Raw genomic sequence first — 22,262 nt, forward strand, 5'->3', positions numbered from 1 at the left:
TTAAAAGGGTGTACTTTGTGGAATTGTAACAGTCTGTGAAGTTGTGAATGGGGCTCTAGTAACACCCCCAAAGCCCTTCCGGCTCCTCAGCATAATTTTAAAAGTTGATTTTAGGAGAAAGGAAGCCATGGATAACAAATATAAGAATAATATCACAGTTACGGTGGCTGGATCTAGGAGTATGTGTTCCTGATTTTGATGGTAGATTTCCTTTTATCAGTTTATCAAAGGAAGTCTTATGCATATTTATATGGTTTATTCTTAAGGTAACCAACCACTGTAAGATTGGAAAATCCCCAACTAATTATCATAGAGCTTCATGTACTACCCTTATGGGAAATAAAACCTGACCAACCTTCTGTGCTCCCCTAGCATCTTTAAGAGTACCGATGAGTTCCTCTAAACCCTTCAGTTTCAGCTCCAGCTCCAGGGCATGGGTTTCTGTTTCTCTGCGCTGTTGCTGAACGACCTGCATTTCCTGAATTGTTTTTAACTTATCAGTCTGAAGTTCCATCAGTGTCTTTGAAAACTTCTCCTGCTGGGCCAATGGAAGAGCTCCGCTGAACTGTCGCCTCAAGGTCTGAATGGTATGACGGAGATGTTTGGCCCGGTTCCTTCCTTCTAGACGGGCATAATACAGAGCCTGCTCTTTGTCATCAATCTTCTGCTCTAAACGTAAGCTATAGGCCTCCATTTTCTGCAGTTTGGATGTGGTGGCTTCTAGCTTTGCCACGGCTGTTGATTCACTGACTTGAAGAGCTACAATCTGCTGGTGTAATTTAGCAATCAGTGCCTTTTCATCCGTCTGATCCTAAAATACAAGCATAAAGAAGTTATTGAGACTTATGGAGATCATACAAAACACTGGTTTTCGGCAACTATCCCGCCTAAACACCCTAGAAATGTTACCCTTTTGGCTGGAGTCCTTAGCTGTAGAACTTACCCTGTGTAAATATTTAACTTAACCCCTTTTTTAGATGAAACAGGATTTTGTTTAGGTTTTTGCGTTTCCGTTTTTCCCTCTGGTCATTCCACAGGCCATTTTTTAAATTTCCATTTACAAAGCTATATGAGGGCTTGTCATCTACGAAACACATTGCAGTTTCTAGTGGCACTATTTAATATTCTGTGCAACAAGCTGGGAAGCTGAAGAAAAATTCCAAATGTGTTGGAATTGGCAAAAAAAACATCATTTTCTAACTAGCTTTATGCCATGTTTATTTTTATATGTGTTTTAGGTAAGGGAGGGAGATAAGAATTTTTTTTAATTTTTAAAAACAATTTTTACATTTCTTTTTAACTATTATTTCAGGCCACCTTAGGTACTTGAACATTAGGGGGTCTGATCACTAATACAATATACTGCAATACAACTCTACTGCAGTATATTGTGGCTGAACAGCTTACAGCTTCTATATTACAGTCTGACAGCTATAACAGGCTCCCAGATGTCATCAGTGCCATCCAAAGAAGTCACGCATTTCAAGATGACAGCACCCACGAACAAACCTGCTAGGAGCTGTGGTCGGGGTTCGAACAGGTGAACTACCATGATTGCACCAATTTCAACAGTTGTGAAAGGGATTAAAGAGCAACTAAACCTTAGAAACAATTTTTTTATATTTCAGAAATTAGTAGAAAAGGTAACAATAATGTATTTTTCAGTGTTTACCAAGTAAAACAGATCCTCAGTCCCTTGTATCTGCTCCTCCTCCTGCAGTGAGCAGTATATCTGAAAACCTTCAGAGCTTCTATTGATTAACTCTTTCCATACATAATTTTTCCCTTGATGATTCAGCTCTGTATTCCAGAGGCTGTGCTACCCGCACTTGGACAGTATTTCAATCAAGCCAGGGCAGTACTCCGTGGCTTTGTGGCGCAAGAGCCGTACCCATGGCACACACACAGAGAAGCCTGGGTGTAGTATTTTTTTACTCGGTATAGAGGGAAAAGGTAAAAGGTGATTTGGGGCACTAAATAAGGACATCATAAGGATATGTGGGTGGTTTTGTCTCCCAAATCAGTCTCCCTCAGTGCATATAGGATGTACAATATACAAGCTTAAAACTTGTATAGGGGTACACTTAACAGCCAACATTTAACACTTCGGGTGCCTCTGGTGCGGCTAAACACTTTATGGAGATCCTCAATAAAGATCTTAGTGATTTTAGTTTTCTTTGCTATAGAAAGGGTTAAAAATAAAATCAGGGGAGGTGATCGAAGAAGAGATCTACTTATGTGTGAGGATAAATGGTTTTTTAGCTTAGATTCTCAACACCCCAAGGGTATGAATTTCAGGATTGACCTTGTGTTTATTTATTCATATTTACTAACAGAAAGGGATACATTATAGAAAGGATTTTTTTTAGATGGAAAAAAAAAATATTTTCTGTAAGATTAATACAATGTATAAATGTGAGGCGTTGTGTATATATTGTTACTGTTTTTTAAATTTTGAATGATATTTCAATAAAGATTCCATGAAGATTTTTTAATGGAAGTGTCATGGTATAGTTTGTATTAAAAAGCTAATCCCTGCTTTAATGTCCTATTAGCCCATACAGATTAAAGAAGCATCTCCTGTGACTAAAGAGGAGAGATGTAAAGTAAAGGCAGCTACTATATTTGTAGACCTGGTTTGTATAACAAGGTCAGTGATTGGCCCAAATTTATTAAAGTGTTTGCGCCAGTTTTCTGTCTGAATTTGCACTAGAAAGGATCTGCAAACTGCTTGTACATGTATTTACAATGTGTCTGCTCAAGTTTGTGTCACAGCTGCTCTATGTCCGACAAGACCGGAAAAATGTGCACCTAAAGGGATGTATTCGTGCTTATTCGGGCCGTGTGCCACAATTCCACAGCATTAACAAAGTGCACCAAAAGAAAAACGGTGCATTCTGCTGGAGCAGTACAGGGGGCGCCAGATTTATGAAGAAGGTACATCACAATTCATGAATCAGGTGCACTCTGCACACTTCACATAGTACAGTGCATAGAAGTTTTGATAAATGGGGGCCATTGACTTTAACCCAAGTTTCACAAGGTAGTGTTTTTGTCCCTTGCATATGTACCACACTATGGCTGTATATTCTGGGTGAACTCTGGTTGCAGGGATTCCCAGCTTCATAGTCATCTATAGTGTTAGGGCTCATGCCTCCCTGTAGGACTATAATACTGTTCTGAAAACAAGATTACAATATGGAGCAATTATCCAGTAGGAAGGAACAATGTGAGAATTTAATTATGTCTTCTCTACCAGTTTTCTGGCAGACAAAGTGGGGCTTATTTACCAAAGGTCCCGCTGCCACATTTTCGTCGGGTTTCCTGACTTTTTGGGTATCAGCTGGGGACAAATCGGAGGGGGGGGGGGGGGGAGAGTCAAGCTGTTGGACAATCCGACGGATATGGACTACGCACGAGATTTAACATTTACATTTGTGCCGCAAGCCAAGCACTTACATGCACCAGGAAAAAGATGGTGAACTCCAGCAGACCTGATTGGGGAAGCGACACGTGCAGGATATCGGGCGCACGATCTTCATGAATCACGGCTCAGTGCATTGGAGTCAGACACTCCGGATCGGGGGTCGCGTAAGTAAATGTGCCCCAGTATGTATAAAGTTCCATCCCCACCAGTTGCCTGGCTTTTCCGCCCCTGTATGCCACTTTGGTGCTTCTGGCAAAGAACATTTCCAGATATATTAGGAGGCTAGAGATTGTTTATTATATCCAGGACACTGTGCGCATGAGCAAGGGAATTTTAAGACTAGCATGCATAACGCCATTCTTAAAGGCCTGTCTGTCAGACCCCTTGTTTTTGGGATCTGTGGAGTCTCAGCACTGAATCCCTCACTGATCAACATGTTAGGCGCCATCCCTTAAATAAATATAAATAGGGCCAACAAACCTTCAGCATTTCATAAACTGCACTTAGCTGTGTGACACAGGACTAAATGTAAACTTCCTGGTTGAATGTTTTACCGGAAGTCCCAGGAGCCATAACTGCCCATGCTGTTCTGCAAGTTCATCCTTATAGAAAAAGTTGTCTGCGTGGGCTCTATAACTGTATTCAAACTTTACATTCTTGACGTTTCAATTGAAATCATGTGCATCACAGTATTGTATATAATATACACCCAACACATTCTATGTATGTTGAATCCATGCTGACACATTCATTATTAAAGTATAGAATATGAAGCAAATAAAGAAGTTGATATTTTTGCTTTGTTTAAAATGTAGTTAAATGTTGTACATAAAACCCCTCAATATATTTTCTCCTTTTATCAACTGCCCGACTATTCGGAGTAAATATCAGCATATAAGCCATCAAATACCACGCTCCATTTATGAAGTGAGAATACACTTCACACATTTTATGAAAAAATAAATGCAGTTTTACAAGCTCCTAACATTGGACAGCTGTTAAAGCCAATAAAAAAGAAAACCAAAGTTATTTATGGAAAGACTCCAAAAACCCCAACACATTCAAGCTCCATCAAGGAAATGTGGAACATAATTTATACCGTAGAACATACCTGGAAATCCAAAACTTGTTTCCGGAGAGACTCAACTTCTTTCTCTCTTGACTGCTGTCTGCAAACTAATGTTGAAACTTGAGCTTTGGCTATATCAGAAAGACTTCGTAATCTAACAGAAAAGAATAAAACAGATTTAATTAGAATATCATATTAACCCTTTCACGACTGCCCCCTGGACATTCAGGTGCTATATTATCGTGATTGAGCAAAAATATATACTAGCAATAAAAAAAAAATAGTAGTACAAACACTTACTTTGAGACTTCTACTTTAAGTTCAGCTTCACTTTTTTCCAGTTCTATAATTCTTCTCCGATCAGCGTCAGACACTTCTTTACTTACACTATTTGCAAGCTCATCCCTTAATGCCTGTTCTATCCGCTGTGCTTCCAGGTTGACTTTAGTAAGCTGTGAAGAACAAGAAGATCAAACACCAATATAAATACATGCAATGGAAGTATTGTATATTTAAGTAAAACATAGGCAAAAAAAAAAAAAAGATCTACACAAAGTCAAAATCAAATATTAAGATCAAGTATTGGGACTTTGACTTAATATGTTGTATCTTTGCCATTTTATGTGGGTAAAGAATAATTTAGACAATGTTTGCAAAGTTGGGTGCATGTCCTGAAATTGATGGTGATTATTGTTAAACTTTCTGGCAGTCTCTGAAGCTCTCTTGGTAGATTAATTCTATCAACAGATGCTGCCAAGGCTTTTCATAGTGTAAAGTAAGGGCATCAGTGGTCTGGGGGCTTTTCCATAATTTTATTAGATGTATAGGATGCACGGGCTGTTTGCTTTGGCTGCGGAACAACCACTTGCACGCATGTCCCATGGGACTTTTTAATCCCATGGATCCCTTGAATTCCCAGTTTGGGAGTGAAGTTTTTAATCGCATGTTTCTATGAGAAACAGAACCAGTGATATCCACTGTTAAAATTACAGTCGGGAATTGAGATCTGTATTTAAAAATTACCACTTTTACTGTAACTTCAAGTGTATACCTCCGGTTCTGTAGTGTTCTTCTCTTTAATAGGACACCAGAAGTGTGTTTCTAGGTGCCATGGTTAATGATCTGCATGGGGCAAGGGAAAACAATAACTATACAGCCACATGGCAGTCGTGAAGGGGTTAGTAGGATTTTATTGACAAGTTCAATAAAAAAAAGGGATATTTAAATATGGGATGGGCAATAAAGACTCTTGACTTCATTATGGTATAGATTAACTTTTATACTTGCCTCTGCAAACTTGGACTCAAGTTCAAAATTTCGCTCCTCCACTTGCTTCAAAGTGATTCGTAAATGTTCATACATTTTATGGGAATGCTCTGCTCTTTGCCTTTCATTTAGCTCTTTCATTTCCAGCATTGTTATCTTTTTTGAAATGGAAACAATTTCATTGTTTGTTATGGCTTTGGTGGCTTTATCCATTGCAGAATTACCCCCTGGAGTTAAAAAGAAAATAAATAAAGTTTTATCCTCTATCTAAACCTTTCTTCAAATTGTCTCAACATAACCCTTAAAGGAAATCTACCAACACAAGCATGACAGTCATACATCCAGGCACTGTGACTGTAGTATTCTGCTTATATTTCTTATCCATGGACTCTTTCCTTCTAAAATCAATTATTCTAATGAATCTAAAGGGTTGTGCTGGGCATTACAAGAGCCCCTCTGGCTGCAACTTCACAGGCTGTTACAGTGTGCAAGGAGCACTTTCACCCTCCCACTGCACAAAATTACATCAGGCAGAATGAGGAAAAGCGCTGGGGCGCAGTGGGGAGGGCGAGACAGTGTAACAGCCTTTGAAGATACAGCATGGATGGGGTTCTGGTAACGCCCCCGGTAGCCCCCCCTTCTGGCTCATTCCCATAACCACAGTCATGATGCCTGGAACAATGAGAGTCCCTGGTTTATCATGTTGATTTCCTTTAAAATGTGAAAACAAATATGATAAAGGAGGAACAAATGCTAAAAGTTGTATGTGTTATTTACTAATTTTAATGAACTAAGTTTAGTGTTATTCATTATAAGAGATACAAGATTTCAAAGCAAATATGGGAAGACCGATTTGGTTGATGACAATTTTCATGATCATTCTAATGCAGTGTCATTGCTGTAACGTTCTATGTCAATCTGTAACATACATTCCAGAAAATACACTATAAAAGTGAAACTAATTAGCAAACTGTAATATAACATCTGCTCGGTTGGTTGAATTTATTTTATGGATATAGTAACAGATTCCAATTTTGTACACTTTCACCATTCATTCTCTAGGGGACTGACAGAGACAGGTGAGGGGGATAGTGAATAGAGCAGCCGCTCATGTGTGATCCACTGCTCCATTCAATTGGGAGGAATATGCCGAGCCCTATTTTAGTGATCAGCAAGTAACAAATACGTGTGTGGAAAGGACATAACTTCAAATAACTTAAATACTCCTTTCACTGTCTGTGGTTTGCTTGAATTTTTCTGACATATTTGGAAACAATTCATGTGCATTTGTCTGGTGTAAATTAAGCCACCTAATAGGTGGTGCAGACTACACTAGTCTTAAACTACACTATATTTATCATCCAGCATACTTTGATAAATCTGGCTCATCATAAGACTGTCTAGTCTAACTTTAGTCAGGGAGTAAAAGTTCTCCTCCACGCGACCGTTATTGTGGTCTATGGTACGGGGTCATGGTGTGCACTGCACTGTCACCTGGCCAGGCGGTCGCCTTGCAAAATATGGGACATGTCGATTGGCTTTCTACGGAAGGGGGGGTGGGGTGAGGAGCACTCACCCCTCCTCTCTCCTGTACCCGGCCGTGTGCATCCAGTCTTATGGAGACGTTGCCAATTAAGGCCACCTTTCTTCACACTGACTTACTTTTAAGAAAGTTTTGAAACATCTTCCCATATTAGGTTTAGGTTGTAGATCACATATATATGTAACATGTTGTTCTTCAAGTACTATTTTACAAATTGTGAACAGTACTACTTAAAAACTTCAAACCTTAGAGAAAAAAACCCTGTGCATCAGCAGGACTTACCTAGTGCACCAATGTGTTCCCAAGCTTGCTCAAGAGTGTGGAGTTTCTCTTTTGTAATTTCCAGTTCTTTGCTATAGGATGAGATCTGTGACTGCAGTGATGCATTTTCATGCTGTTCAGTAGCAAAACAGAGAAAACACTAAATATTTACCACACTTTCTTTGCATGCAAAAATACTTTTTTTTTTCTTTTTTACATTTGCCCTACAAAGGGAATAACATTATGTTTGAGAGTATGTTTTTTTTCTTTTTTACATTTGCCCTACAAAGGGAATAACATTATGTTTGGAGTATGTTTAACTCCAAATTTCTTTTTTATTTTTCAGTGAAGTGGAAACAACATTTTTATTCTTCTGCCTATAAAGTTGTAATACATGGGCTTGTTTTTGCTGAGTGATTAGTATTTTCCAATGGGAACATTTCTAGGGTGAGTACAACATAATGATTAACATTTATATTCACTTTAAAAAGTACCGTATGCTGCCAATGTCCTTGAAGTATTGATTGGACATTTGATTGGAAATCCCTGATCAATGAGGGTCCAAGCCCAAATGATTACAAGAACAGGGGTCCTATTCTCACTTAAAATGGAATGAATGTGTCCTGACAATTCCTGTACTGTCCAAGCGAGTGACGGAAATAACCAAGAGCTAAGCTCTGCAATTTGTGCCACTCCAATAGACACTAAATAGATTGGCATGCCTCACCTTTCCGCTCCAACCCCATAATCATAATGTGGGATGGCCACAGGAAAGACAGCGGTAACCCCTTGTCCTTGTTATAAAGCCTTAGATGGCATAGTCACTGCTCATAATGACATTACCATGGATATATCTCCTAAGAAGACAGTTGTTTCTAAACATGAAATGTTAAGAGTGAAATCCTAACGTCATTTTTTGTTCTCGAAGAAGTCGTTCTTGTGGTTCAGTACCTCTAAGTGCTCCATGTTAGCAGTCCTCTGTACAAGTAAATTATCTTTCTGCAGCATGTCCCTGTATTTGGCAGTCAGGTCATTATATTGTTTGTTGGCGGTTTCTAGTTCAGATAAGGGAACGCTGCCATCCAAGGCTTTCTGTAGAGAGGCCACTTTAAAAGCAGAAATGTCCTAGGCAAAAAGAGAGAGACAAGAAATGACCCATTAAAGGAGTAAATATTGAAAATCTCTAGATATCTGTATAAGAGGACATACTGCCCCAGAAAATAGAATTACCAGAATTATTTTTACTGAGGAATCCAGTTTGTATTGTAACTCTACAAAGTATAATAGAAACTGCTTTTAACTGAAAATGTCTATAGATTTAATGACCTGTGTTCTGCTACCTATAGCTACGTGTAGCATGAAGTAGAACTGATTGCCTCATTTAAAGGGGTTGTTTAAATGATTTTTTGTTTGCTTTTCATATTGTCGCTTTCTCCAAGGCAAAGGGAAGAGAAATCTTACCAATCACTTCCTAATTGTTGTCCGTCTACCCTCCTCAGCATGTAGGACTAACTGCACAGTGATCCATCCACTGTTTCAGCTTGATTAGAAGGACAAGGTAGGTTCTGAGGAGCATGGGGAGTGGTAGGGGAACTTTGGTGGTCATTATTCTTTTTTTTGGTTTAATTTATCTAAGAAAATGTTAAATCTGGCAAATGAGTTTATTGGTTATTTCTGATCAAGCCCTTCTAATCTTTCTCTTGTGCCAGTAGGGGTGTTGAGTTTTTATTGTAAAAAATCATGACTTTTTTTGTTAAAAATCAACATCTGGATTCCAAAGATAAATCAGGAGCAACAGTGGAAGTCTTGGCCACGGTGAACTTTGCTGAGCATGTAAAATCCACCAATGAGCCCCAAAAAGAAGTGCAGAAAAAGAGAGGAAAGAATTAGATATATCCCCCTTTGTTTCCACAAGACAACCCCTTAAGGCCTAGTTCAGTACCTTGTACCTCTGTAGATAACCAATTCTTTCTCCCACAGTAGCCTCCATATCAGACATTTCACTCTTCAGCTTGTCATTTTCTTTCCGCAAATGTTGTTCCATTTCTAATAGTGTGGTGTACCTCCTTGTCAGTGACTTCTCATTTACTCGCAAAACAGTCATTTTTCTGGAATTCTCTGCCAGAAGTTTTTTAATATCATCTGGATCCATCTTGAGTGCGTCTTGCAAATTCTGTGTTGTAAAATAGAGCAAAATGTATTAGAAAAGAGAGTCTCCCACCACATCTTTATGCAATGCTTGACATCTCCCCTAGAAATAAGAAGAAATGGGTTATACAAGCAGGCATGGCCTCAACCCCAAACCATCACTCAATTGTAGTCAATTAATTTAAAGAAAATCTACCTTTAAAATACATCCTGATAAACCAGGGTAACTTACTCCTAGATCCAGGCACCATGACTGTGTTAAAACTCATGGCCTCATTCCTTCTAAAATCAACTTTTAAAATTATACTAAATTATACTAATGAAGGGCTCTTGAAAGCTGTAAAAGCAGAGCCCACAAGAAAATGGCATATGAAATACAAAATACTGCCAATAGAAAGTACAATTTAGACAGGGCTTAGACAGGAAGGGGTTAACACTTATGCTAAAAATATATAAATGTAACCTGTACTGCTTACATTATGTTCTTTGGAAAATAGTGTTCTTTAGCTTCATGGATAAAATCTGTCAACTACGGTAGAGTTTTACACTTATTTTTTTGTTGTACTGTACTGGGTAATGAACGCTGTGTAAAACACAATTGACATGACTTACCAGATATTCTTTAATTTGTACGGTGCCCTGTTCTTTTTCACATTCTAGCTTTGAAATTTCTTCCTTTAACCTTTTTGTGTCACCCTTCCAAGATTCTCTTTCGCTACACAAAAATAATAATAATAATAAAAAACAAACTGGTCAATAACTTGTTAACAAACTAAAGCTTAAATGACTAGTACAAAAAACTACAAAAATACATTGTAATTTGTATTATGAAGGTGAGGCGCTTCCTTCTAACTACTTTGGCTTTTATCATCCTTTCACCTTCCTTCCCAATCAGCTTTTCTCACTATAATTTCTGTGATTTCCACCTCACAAGCAGCAAGACAGAAGATTCTGGAGGTGTAAATATACATAGAAACTCAATGAAGAAATGGGGGAGCAGTGTCCTCCTAGAAACGGCAGGTGCACAGAAAATACCCTAAATTGAAAGTAAATGATGGCTCTCCTGTCCAATGGCTGTCTGCTGTATGATGTTACTAGTGTATAATAATTTCCCCTCTGGGGATTAATAAAGTTTTATCTAATCTTATAAAGCAGAGTGAATTTATTGTAGTGGGGTGTCACGCAGATAGTAGAGTTCCCTTGAATAATTGACAGTTTAGGATACCGTTGCGCTCGTGTGTTACTGTGGGTATTACAGGGACAAATATAGAAAAGCAAAATTTAGAACCAAATTAGTTGGCACCAGTGCTTATACTATATATTGCCTTTCTACTATTACGGATTACAGTAGTGTGAACTGAGCAATTATTGTATAATATTTCATATACCTCTGAAATTCCTTGTACATTAACCCTTGCTGGTGACGAATTACTGCAAATTTTCTCTTGTATTCTTCTAGCGCTTCCTCAAATTTGGCAAGTGACTTTTCTTTAGACTCCACTTCCTGGAATACAATACGATATATGTATCAGTAAATTAGATCCTGCTAAGCCTTGATATGTAATTCCTGACCACTTCCTTTAGGCAACAATAAAGAGGTAATTATTAACATATTTCCAAATACCTGTAGAAGATGCAAGAGATACTCATTGATAGAATTGATGAGATTGGTGCTGGACAGAGACATGCCTTCAGGAAGGTTTACTGCTTTGAACACAATGTTGGCTCCTTCTGACTGACGAAGAAGTGAGACTTCATTTTCAAGGCTTGAAATCTATAAAATAAAATCCAATATTTAGCAGAACAAGAGTCAGTAGCTTTCAAAGGTAACTGGAGGAGTAAACTAGACACCTCTTAAACATTTAGAAACAGGAGGTTGACTGGATAACTTGTAGGTGACAATGGAGATACAGTTGCATCACCAACAGCAACTTGATCACTGCATTGAAATGTCCTGTCAAAGATGATTTTCAGTAGGATTTTGCATTCAGTGACTGTGTGGTTATCAATGCTTAGTCAATGCTTTCTCATGAAAATCCCAAGTACTGTACATACCTTCTCATTAGCTTTGGCCAACAGGGTCTCACAATTTGCAGCTTCTTTCCTTGAACTTTTCAGCTCCTGCCGTAACTCCTCATTTCTACCAGTGAGTTGATCGACTTGGGCCTTCAAGTGAAGACCAACATCAAATGTACCGCTGGCATTCTTTGTTTCAAAGGCCTACAAAGATATATTACACCATGAAGAATCAGATACTGCTAACTGGCTTTGTGTTTAAATATTTGGGTTGTCCAGGTGATGAAAATGGAGAATGTTGTAAAATACACCAATTCAGTTTCCGCAAACCCCTATTAGTCAATCCTGCTCACTCTTGGCAAAGTCAAAGTTTTGTGTTGCAACGTAGCAGGTAGTGGAAAGAGAATTGGGACTAGTAAAATGCCTAAATAATAGCAGATGCCTTCAGATCACAGCAAAGAGTTAAATCCAAGCACTCTGGTTTTCTGCTTAATAAAAAGTAAACATTTTCAATACAAACACAAGTACCATAGACTATGGAGAAAGTAGGAGGAAAGGTGTCAGGCGCTGTGCAATAGCCACAAAAAAAATCTGTGGGAAATCGCCTTACACGATCGCCTGATACCTTTCCTTCTGCTATAGATGGCGACACTTATTTGGCCAATTTTAATATGTTCTAATATAAAAGAAGAGGTTTTATCCATGGTTCACTTCATTTCTTTCCTCCTACTTTCTCCATCGTCAGGGGTTCCTGTGTTTGATTGAGACTTTACAAGCCGAAACGTCACACTTTGCACAAGGCCACAATATAAATCTTCTCGATTGATTAAGCAGAAAAAGCAGAGTGATTGAATTGCTGTTGGACCCATTTCATGACACCCGACAGCTAATAGAGGTGCAATATAAGACATTCATTTTCAAACCTTCAAATCAGTTCTGTAAAATTCTGAATCTTTCAATTTTCCTTGCTATATTGTTCATACTTTACGTCTATATTTTTGCACATTTACTCACATGAACCAGTCTCTCCAGAGTAGGAATGACTAGAGTTGCTTCACTCCCTCTAAAACCAGAGTCCTTTTGAGATTCTTTAATGGCCTGTAGAATTTCTCCCATTCCTTGTTGTAACTGCTTATTTTCTTCAGAAAGCCCTTTCACTGAGAAACAAGTCCATTTCATGAGATGTGATCATATACATTTCACAAGTACCATCACATTATGCTCTGTTGTAGCTGTACTATTGATAAGTGCATGAGGAAAAGCCTAGAATTTAGGTTGGACATTTAAACTTGTCCGGCTAGAATTGGAGTAGCATGCACATAGAAGAAATGATTAGCGGCACTCACCTGCAGTAGTCCATTCTTTATTTAGTGCATAAATTCAAAGAGGTAAAACCGGCACATTCATGTTCGGCAGCAGGTCGTTTCACACTCCCTGCGCTTCCTGAAGGATGCACGGCTTTAGAAAGTGAAAAGAGTGCGAAACGGCAAGTTGTGAACATGAGTGTGCCCGGTTTTACCGCCTTGTACCTATGTGCTAAATAAAAAAAAAAGAACAACTGATGCCGAATGATTTCTTCTATGTGTAAACTATATATGGACCTGTTTATATGACTATGTAGCAGAGGACTGCCAAACTTAAGCACGAAGCCAAGCGGATTGTAGATGATATAATACAACATCATAGAGAGACCCCACCTAGACATTTATAGTTCCCAACAGATCACATGAACATTGGATGTCCTTATAACTAAACTCCTTTAATGAGTAAAAGTGTTACCTATATCTGTTCTATAGCTATTAAAGGGGTATTCCCACGAAGACACGTTTCTTATATGTACTCGGGATAACAAAATAACACTTTCTCGAATTCACTTTTATCAACAAAAATGCAGCATTTCACAGATATAAGTCCAACCTGTCTATATCAGTCCTAGTGTACACAATTTCTGTTGCCCTTATACACGACCCAGTAAGTTCTCATTTGGGGTCAGGGAAGCCAGCTTGGATTCTGTGTGAAGGCTGTGTTGCTGAGTTTCTCTCTCGCTCTCTGCTCCCTGCATTCTAGCCTCACCCCCCTGCAGTGCAGGACAGAGCTCACACTGACACAGACACAGACTTCCTTCCGGCAGCAGCATGAGGAGAACTACAAGCTACAGCCATGTTAGTTCTTAATCAGGGGAGGAAGGCACAGCAGATCTAGTGTGTTTGGAATAGCAGAGATGTGAGAGAGCCGACATTGTATGTAATAGGCATCTCATGGATCTCATCATCTCTGATCTGTGAATACTAGTAAATGTTCAGGAGCCAGATAAAAGTCTATATAAACCTTGTACCCTGATAAACTAACCACACTGTCAGCTCACATAACTAGAGGGATCACAATGTGTCTGCTTAGCGCAGTGGCCCCCAAACTACGGCCTGCGGGCTACATGCGGCCCGCGGACAGTTTTTATCTGGACCCTGCTGCATCCAGGGCTTGGAGCGCCAACGGCTCCTGCTGAGGCCCCCGGCAGGTCTCCGCACCTGGGCAGGGGCCTCCGTCCGTCTCGACAGGAATCTCCTGCCCGTCACTGTTACAGTGCTCAATGTGGCCGCTCGTGCACTATTACTGCAGGTGGATCGATGTGGCCGGAAGACAACTTTGGCGCACATCACTCATTGAACCTGGATGCGCGGCCGAGTGATGACGTCATCACACGGCCCCGCACCTCTTCCTGTCTGGCAGCAGCCAGAAGAAAAAAGACGCGGGAGCCGCTGCCAGAGGTATGTTTTTTTTTTTTTTTAACCAGGCGCAAATAGATTGTGGCGGCCGGGGGCCCTGATATAAAAAAAATTATTAATTATGGTGGCATTATAAGAAATAATTAATGATGGAGGGGCATCATAAAATAATTAATGGTGGAGGGGCATCATAAAATAATTAATGGTGGAGGGGCATCATAAAATAATTAATGGTGGAGGGGAAATTTCATGGGGAAACTCCTTTAAATGGAAAACATAGGCTCTTAGGCCTTTAGTGCTCATTTTTGAAAAGTCAATACTTTGCTGCATCTTCTACTACAGTTACAACTTATAGCCTAAAAATTAAGATACTGTATATGAAAGAGTAACAATCTTTTAAGGCTGAACAAGAAAAAAGGTTTGCTCCCACAGGGATGAAGACATTAGGCTATACATTATTTGAAGAAATTAAAAAGTACTTACATTTAGACTTTAATTCTGCCACCACTGTCCTGCTTAGCTCCAGCTCTCTCTCCTTGTCATTTAACTGCCTTGACAAATGTTCATTCTTGAAATAAAACAGTATCACATAGAAAATTGTATGAGAGGAAACAACCGAGTATGGGATGCACCTAAAATTATTAACCACTTAAATGGTGTTACATGTTACCTCATGTTTTTTTGTAATGTTTGTGCATGTGAGAGGGGCAGGATATTAGGTAACTTTCCAATCTATTAAAAGTTCTGCTTCTTCCTAAGCTTTAACAAGGCCATAGTGTATAGAGTCAGTAAAGAGATCAGCACAGCAGTCTGATATATAGCAGACTATTTACTTCTGTGTGTGCTATGTCTTCTCCATCCCCCACTGTCCTGGAATGAAGAGAGAGTGATAGCATCTGCTGAACAGAGTGGCTAACACACCCATCATTACAGGTAGTGTGTATAGTATAATAAGGCTGTAATAGATGATAGGTGTACATGTGTGACAGAGGTGTGTGTGTTTGTGTAGTCTGTGTGCCAAAACTGCTAGTGCTAGAGAGGAGAGCTCAGCATTATGGGAAGCGAGGAAAGCTTCTCTAGCCAAAGAGCCTTTAGCTGATGTTACAGCCAGGAAGTGCCGGCCCACTTCAGGAGAAGTTGAAGCTGAAGATCTTTAGGAGATCTAAAGATGAAGATTATAAATGTACCAGGATCTAACACTATGAAGAAACAAGCAGCATGATATAGGTATTATTGGAATTGCTATCAAAGGCTCTCTCCAGCTGTGCCGAAACTGTTTTGGACAGTTAACTTTGGGAAGAGCGCAGTCTTGAGTAGGGGCCGAGACAGGGCAGAACAAAACTTGGGTAGACCACTGAATTGAGGCACATCACAGTCTCGGGCAGACGCCGAGGTGGAGCACACCACAGTCTCGGGCAGACGCCGAGGTGGAGCACACCACAGTCTCGGGCAGACGCTGAGGTAGAGCAGACCCCGATCTTGAGCAGACCTCGTAACAGGAAATAATACAGTTTCTGGTAGATGCCGAGACAGGGAAGAATGCAAACTTGGGTAGATGCCGAGACGTGGAAGAACCCCAACTTGGGTAGACGCCGAGACGTGGAAGAACCCCGTCTTGGGTAGACGCCGAGACAGGGAAGAACGCAGTCTTGGGTAGACGCCGAGACAGGGAAGAACGCAGTCTTGGGTAGACGCCGAGACAGGGAAGAACGCAGTCTTGGGTAGACGCCGAGACAGGGAAGAACGCAGTCTTGGGTAGACGCCGAGACAGGGAAGAACGCAGTCTTGGGTAGACGCCGAGACAGGGAAGAATGCAAACTTGGGTAGACGCCGAGACGTGGAAGAACCCCAACTTGGGTAGACGCCGAGACGTGGAAGAACCCCGTCTTGGGTAGACGCCGAGACAGGGAAGAACGCAGTCTTGGGTAGACGCCGAGACAGGGAAGAACGCAGTCTTGGGTAGACGCCGAGACAGGGAAGAACGCAGTCTTGGGTAGACGCCGAGACAGGGAAGAACGCAGTCTTGGGTAGACGCCGAGACAGGGAAGAACGCAGTCTTGGGTAGACGCCGAGACAGGGAAGAACGCAGTCTTGGGTAGACGCCGAGACAGGGAAGAACGCAGTCTTGGGTAGACGCCGAGACAGGGAAGAACGCAGTCTTGGGTAGACGCCGAGACAGGGAAGAACGCAGTCTTGGGTAGACGCCGAGACAGGGAAGAACGCAGTCTTGGGTAGACGCCGAGACAGGGAAGAACGCAGTCTTGGGTAGACGCCGAGACAGGGAAGAACGCAGTCTTGGGTAGACGCCGAGACAGGGAAGAACGCAGTCTTGGGTAGACGCCGAGACAGGGAAGAACGCAGTCTTGGGTAGACGCCGAGACAGGGAAGAACGCAGTCTTGGATAGAAACTGAGGTAGCGCACACCACAATCCTGGGCAGACACAAGAGGTGGAGCACACTACAATCTTGGGCTGACCATTTAAGTAGGGCACACCACAGGTTTGGCCAAATGCTGCAGATGTCACTGTCTATGAAAAGCATTGTGATCATTAGTCCACTGTCAAGGGTGAACACAAGTTATTAAATTGATAGATAAAAAATAGATAGATTAGTCATTTTACATAGATAACCTCATGCTTGAAGAAAGTAAGGTTTCCATATTGATTAACATTTTTAGATTTTTTGTATTAAGCATGTTATAATGAATGGAAAACCAAATGGCCTATTTTTAGTGTTACTATTTTCAGATACCCATGATATAAAAGATGATAGCATCATATGCCCTCAAACATGCACAACCATCTACTAAAAGCGGCTTATGCAAGCTGGTCTGAGGGGTTTAGTTTGTGGGGAAATACTTTTTTTATTCTTGATGTGAATGTTTGATTAGTAGTGTTCCTTTAATGAGGAATATGCATGTGAGAAAATAATTTTAATAATTATCCCTCACTGCAATAAAACCAATTCTTAAAAAAAAAAATACTCAGAAAACAAAATTCAACTAAACATTTTTAGATTTATTGAGCTTCCTCCTCAGTTTGGCAAGTTCAGTACAAAACTCTTCTAAGTGAGACTTGACAGGATCTAAAAGTCTGGGGTCTAAGTCGGTGTGCTTGGAATCTGTCATGTATTTGACCGTCTTCTGTTCTTCATAACTGACTGGCTGATAGAAATGAGCAGAACAGTACTGGTTTTCTTCTGTTGGACCAGAAGGCGGCTGCTTTATGAAGTGAGAAGCATTTGACAAGTCTGAGGGCTTCTTTTGCACAGAAGTGCCTGGAAGCTCACGAATTTCCACCTCGCAATTTTCCATAAAAAATGGATACCTTGAATTGCACTGTATTTTTGCAGGCTTCTCCTCAAAAATTTCACTACGAACATTATAGATATCAAAGCGGTCTCTTTCATATGTATGTCTAAAATATGGGAGCCTGCTGTCTACAGATGATCCATCGGCTTCCTCTTTCGCTTTTACTTTGTTCTCGTTCTCACCTGACATTACAGATTTACCACAAACAGGAGGTAATACACTTCCATAACTTCTGTCTGCCTCACTACTACCAGCTGTACACATGTTCTGCTCAGAGCATCTAGCGTGGCGGTGATGACTATGCTCCTCACATTTAGATGAACAATAAGGTCCTATAGCAAATCTTGCAGGATGGAAGTGTTTTTTTCTATGTATATGATTTAAGCAGCTGTCAATCATCTCTGAAATTTCTGTTGCTAACGCTGGTCTATTCTGCAGTTCAACTACGCAGGGCTTGGACACAGTTATAACTTCTCTGGCATGGGAAGAGCCCTTCAAACTTGACCTTTCTTTCTGCATTAAGAAAATAATATATTGATTTAAAATATTACACAACATTGTGTATAACTAAAGAACTGCACTTACACACTTACTATAAATTTTTATTCAAAAGATATTACTAAATAAACTGAGGTAAAATGTTGGCACGGCCTTCAGCCATTGGTGATGATAAGGTACCTGTAAGTTCTCATTGATAAAGACCCCTGTGCAAAAGACAGAGAAGTACCACATTATACTACCAAACTCAACTGACTATCACCAAAGTATATCATTACATACATGGTACTACCAGAAGTAAAAAAAGAGCAAAGTGTTTTAATATAACTTCTGATGGCAGCCCTGAATTTACTATCTCTCAGTGCTGGGGTGGTTTTGCTGGTCTTGCCTAGGGTCTGAAATTTCTCACTTGATAGTGGCGGGAGGCTAGGATTATTCTGCTTTTGAAGGAAGGTAAGAATCCTTTGTAATAAGACTGTTATAGGCCGAGCGCCCAGCTGCACTGTGTTAGCAGCCAGATTGCAGAGGGTAGTGATGTCAGTGGTACATAATGACCAGTCGGATTCATGCCCGGGTGATCAGCCAAGTATAATGGTTAACATTTGTAGTAGAACTTGCAGGTACCTTTTGAGACATGAAAGCATACAGCTGGCATTGTTAAAGTCACTGTATGCTGGGCTGTCTGCAAGGGGCGAGTGTGAATGCTAGCTCTACTCCTGCAGTGCTTCTCCACAGAGGGACAACGCAAGGGTGCCTACTATCATCCCAGCTGTTCGCTGTAGTAATGTAGCCTCTGGCCTGTGCTTTTTTTTACATCATGTTTTTTGGGTTAGGGATGCTCAACCATTGCTTATCTTCCACAGATCTTTACACCTTTTATTAGCATCTATTAGTAGGTAAAGGTATTCTTTCTCATAGATCCAGGCACTATATTTATTATACATGGCCTCCTTCCTTCTAAAATCTACTTTTAAAAATAGGCTAATGAGCCAGTAGGTCTCGCCCTCTGCTCCCTCTGCCCGATCTAATCTCACAGCAGCAGAGGAAATTTCTGCATATGGTGGGAAGGGCAAGTGCTGAGTGCTCCAGGGGTAGGGTAAAGCAGTGTGACAGTCTGTGAAGCTACAGCATGGAGAGCCACTGGTATTATCCCCCAGAGCCCTTCAGATTAATAAGCATTAAAAGTTGATTTTAGAAGGAAGGAGGCCATGAATAACAAATATAAAAAGATTATCAAAGTGCCTGGATATATGGGGAAGCATCCCTGCTTTATCCATGCTTGATTTTGATGGTAGGTTTCCTTTAAATAGTTATTATTTTTGTGCTGTGTTGCATCAGTGTCATCCAGACATCAAATAAAACCGCTCAGTGGTCCCACACTGGTGTTTCAGTGATGGAGAAAGCAGTAGATAGCAAGCAATAGCTGCAGATAGCCATCAGTCTGGTTTACACTGGTAAATTTTGCTCACATTTGTAACCACTTCACTGTCAGGACCATTGCATTCCTGTAGGAACAGAAGTTCCATTATCAGACTGTCTTTCCCATTTTTCTTACCTTTCTGTTGACTTCATTCACGCCGTCCACCAACATTAAACTGGAACTCTTCTGTCTTGTGAGAAAGTCCTGATTCAAAGTTAAATCATCATCTGTTAACCCTGTGATCCAAATAGAATTTAAAAAGAATAGGGTTAAGAGAAAAAAAAAACCTAAATACAAATTCAGTTACTTAATACAATAACTATTTGGTATTTCTTCTACAGACAAATGACAAATGTTATAATAGGACCATAATTCGATAAGACTTATAAAACAAATATTTTTCTGTGTTATTTGTGGCTATGCATTTAGTAATTTGTTGGGACATGTGTATGTTCAAATAAGTCTTTAAAGGGTTATTCCCGATATAGCAAATTCATTTTATTGTTTGTATTTTAAAAAGTTATATAAGTTTACAATATACTTTCTGTATCAATTCCTCACAGTTATCTAGATCTCTGCTTGCTGTTCTGAAAGCTTCTATGTTTACTTCCAGTGGACAGAAATCTGACCATGGTCACACAGGTGCACAGCTCGTTATAGCACACGGCTCTGATTACTCTCTGTGATAATAACGAGCAGTGCACCTGTGTGACCATGGTCAGATTTCTGTCCACGGGAAGTAGTAAACATAAAATCTTTCTATAGAAGAACAGCAAGCAGAGATCTAGAAAACTGTGAGGAATTGAAACAGAAAATATATTTAAAAATTTTATACGTTTTTTGCTGAAATGAGAACACCCCTTTAAGTCCTTTATTTGAAATTTCACACAATTGAAATCCAAGTACAAACAGCCACAAACGAGGACCTAAGAAAATAAAAGATGAAATAAATGAATAACTGCACGCTATGAAGAGAGCATTAGAGGGGTGTTCAACTTTCAACAACTAAATATTGTTTGTTTAATTAAAGGGTTCGTTTTCCAAAATACTTTCTGCATCAATTCCTCACGGTTCAGATCTAGATCTTTGCTTGCTGTAATTCTATTGGAAGATTTTTTGTCTACTTCCAATGGGTACAAATCTGTCCCTGGTCATGTGATGTCAAACAGGTGCAAGAATTGTTATATCACACAGCTCTGATTACTCTCTGTGATGATAATGAACAGATCACATGACCAGGGACAGCTTTCTGTCCAGTGGATGTAAACATAGAAGCTTTCCATAGCAGTGCAGAAAGCAGAGATCTAGAGGAATTGATACAGAAAGTATATTGGAAAATGGAAACAAAGTACATTGAAAATTTGAGTAACTTTTCATTATACAAACAATAACATTTGCTGAACCAGGAACAAATGTTTAGATTTGTGGAGTATATTTACACATAGATTCCAGATTTTCTTTCATATTGTATGGTGGGCACCACCCTTCTCTAGTACATCTGGTTGCTACTTGTTGGAATGAATTAGATCTCTCAGGTATAAAAGGCATAGGTTTATAGCATTAATGATAACATGGCCAAGACAGAAGCACAATATGACAACATCCTAACAATGCAACGGAGCCAAGTTAGTCGAATCCCTATGTCAATCCATAACAAAAAACTGATTTAAATCCCATGATATCCTGAGATTTATAAAACAAGGTCATATATGGGTTGAATAAAATGAAGAGTAAGAGAAACCATACATAACAATAATCATTGGTTCAAAGAAAATCTTACCCTGAGATGAAGGCGTTTTCCCTTTATCATGAGCCAGCTTGCGGACTTGCTTTTTAAGTTCAAGACGTTCCTCTTCAAGTCGCTCAATCTGTCATATTACAACATCAACATTACTATCACAGTCCATAAATCATATCTAACTGATTATATGCTATGCTTATAGTATACAGATGAGATCTGAGATCTGAGGTTTTCAAAAAGCTCCTAAGCTTTCTTCCATTTATATTTCTCTTAAAAGACATATTTGTTGTAGTAGAATTGATTAATGCAACAAGGATAATTATAAATGCAATAGCAGTCTTTCTTTACTAATTCTTCTTAAATTTCTCCAAAGCCAGCATTTGCCAAGTCTCAGTAGCAATATTATCACTGCCCTGTCCATGGTGTTTCGCCTTTTGGACGCCTTCACACTTTTTACCCTTTAGTTCTGCCACATCCTTCTGGTCTTAAAGAGGAATAATTATTTTGGAGGTTATTGGGGGGGGGGGATGTTGTGAACATTTTTCTAATATACTTCATTAAGAAATTTGTTAGGCTGCATTCACAGGACCATAGACGGCACCATACCACTCTGTACACGGGGAAAAGATAGGGCATGTTCTACCTTTCCCCATGCTACAGTGGCTTTATGGAGAAGGTAGAGGTAACCACTCCTCCTGTTACACAGCAGTGAGCGTTAACCCTTCCTGCTCTCTCTGGCTGTAGTATGCTATGAACATTATTTTCAAAACTCAAGCTGAAAGTGAAGGTGTTAATGCTCCCATCTCAGAACTGTTTAACCAAACACAGGAGATTAGATGT

At 39.8% G+C, this 22,262-nt stretch overlaps 1 protein-coding gene across 3 annotated transcripts in view; it reads right to left on the reverse strand.

Moving 5' to 3' along the window:
* Positions 1–22,262, reverse strand: part of CEP290 (centrosomal protein 290) — a 101,177-nt gene that overhangs the window by 57,633 nt on the left and 21,282 nt on the right. For all 3 annotated transcript variants that reach the window (XM_072146523.1, XM_072146524.1, XM_072146521.1), the window contains exons 16-30: positions 21,462–21,549; positions 19,817–19,917; positions 14,937–15,021; positions 12,745–12,887; positions 11,770–11,934; positions 11,339–11,488; positions 11,103–11,218; positions 10,327–10,429; positions 9,509–9,739; positions 8,518–8,691; positions 7,588–7,699; positions 5,784–5,989; positions 4,797–4,948; positions 4,539–4,650; positions 356–811 (exon numbers count right to left, since the gene is read on the reverse strand). In XM_072146523.1, the coding sequence (XP_072002624.1) occupies positions 356–811; positions 4,539–4,650; positions 4,797–4,948; positions 5,784–5,989; positions 7,588–7,699; positions 8,518–8,691; positions 9,509–9,739; positions 10,327–10,429; positions 11,103–11,218; positions 11,339–11,488; positions 11,770–11,934; positions 12,745–12,887; positions 14,937–15,021; positions 19,817–19,917; positions 21,462–21,549 (2,394 nt within the window). The remainder of the gene's footprint in view (positions 1–355; positions 812–4,538; positions 4,651–4,796; positions 4,949–5,783; positions 5,990–7,587; positions 7,700–8,517; positions 8,692–9,508; positions 9,740–10,326; positions 10,430–11,102; positions 11,219–11,338; positions 11,489–11,769; positions 11,935–12,744; positions 12,888–14,936; positions 15,022–19,816; positions 19,918–21,461; positions 21,550–22,262) is intronic.

Source organism: Engystomops pustulosus, chromosome 4 (assembly GCF_040894005.1).
Source record: "Engystomops pustulosus chromosome 4, aEngPut4.maternal, whole genome shotgun sequence".
Classification (NCBI taxonomy): Eukaryota; Metazoa; Chordata; class Amphibia; order Anura; family Leptodactylidae; genus Engystomops; species Engystomops pustulosus.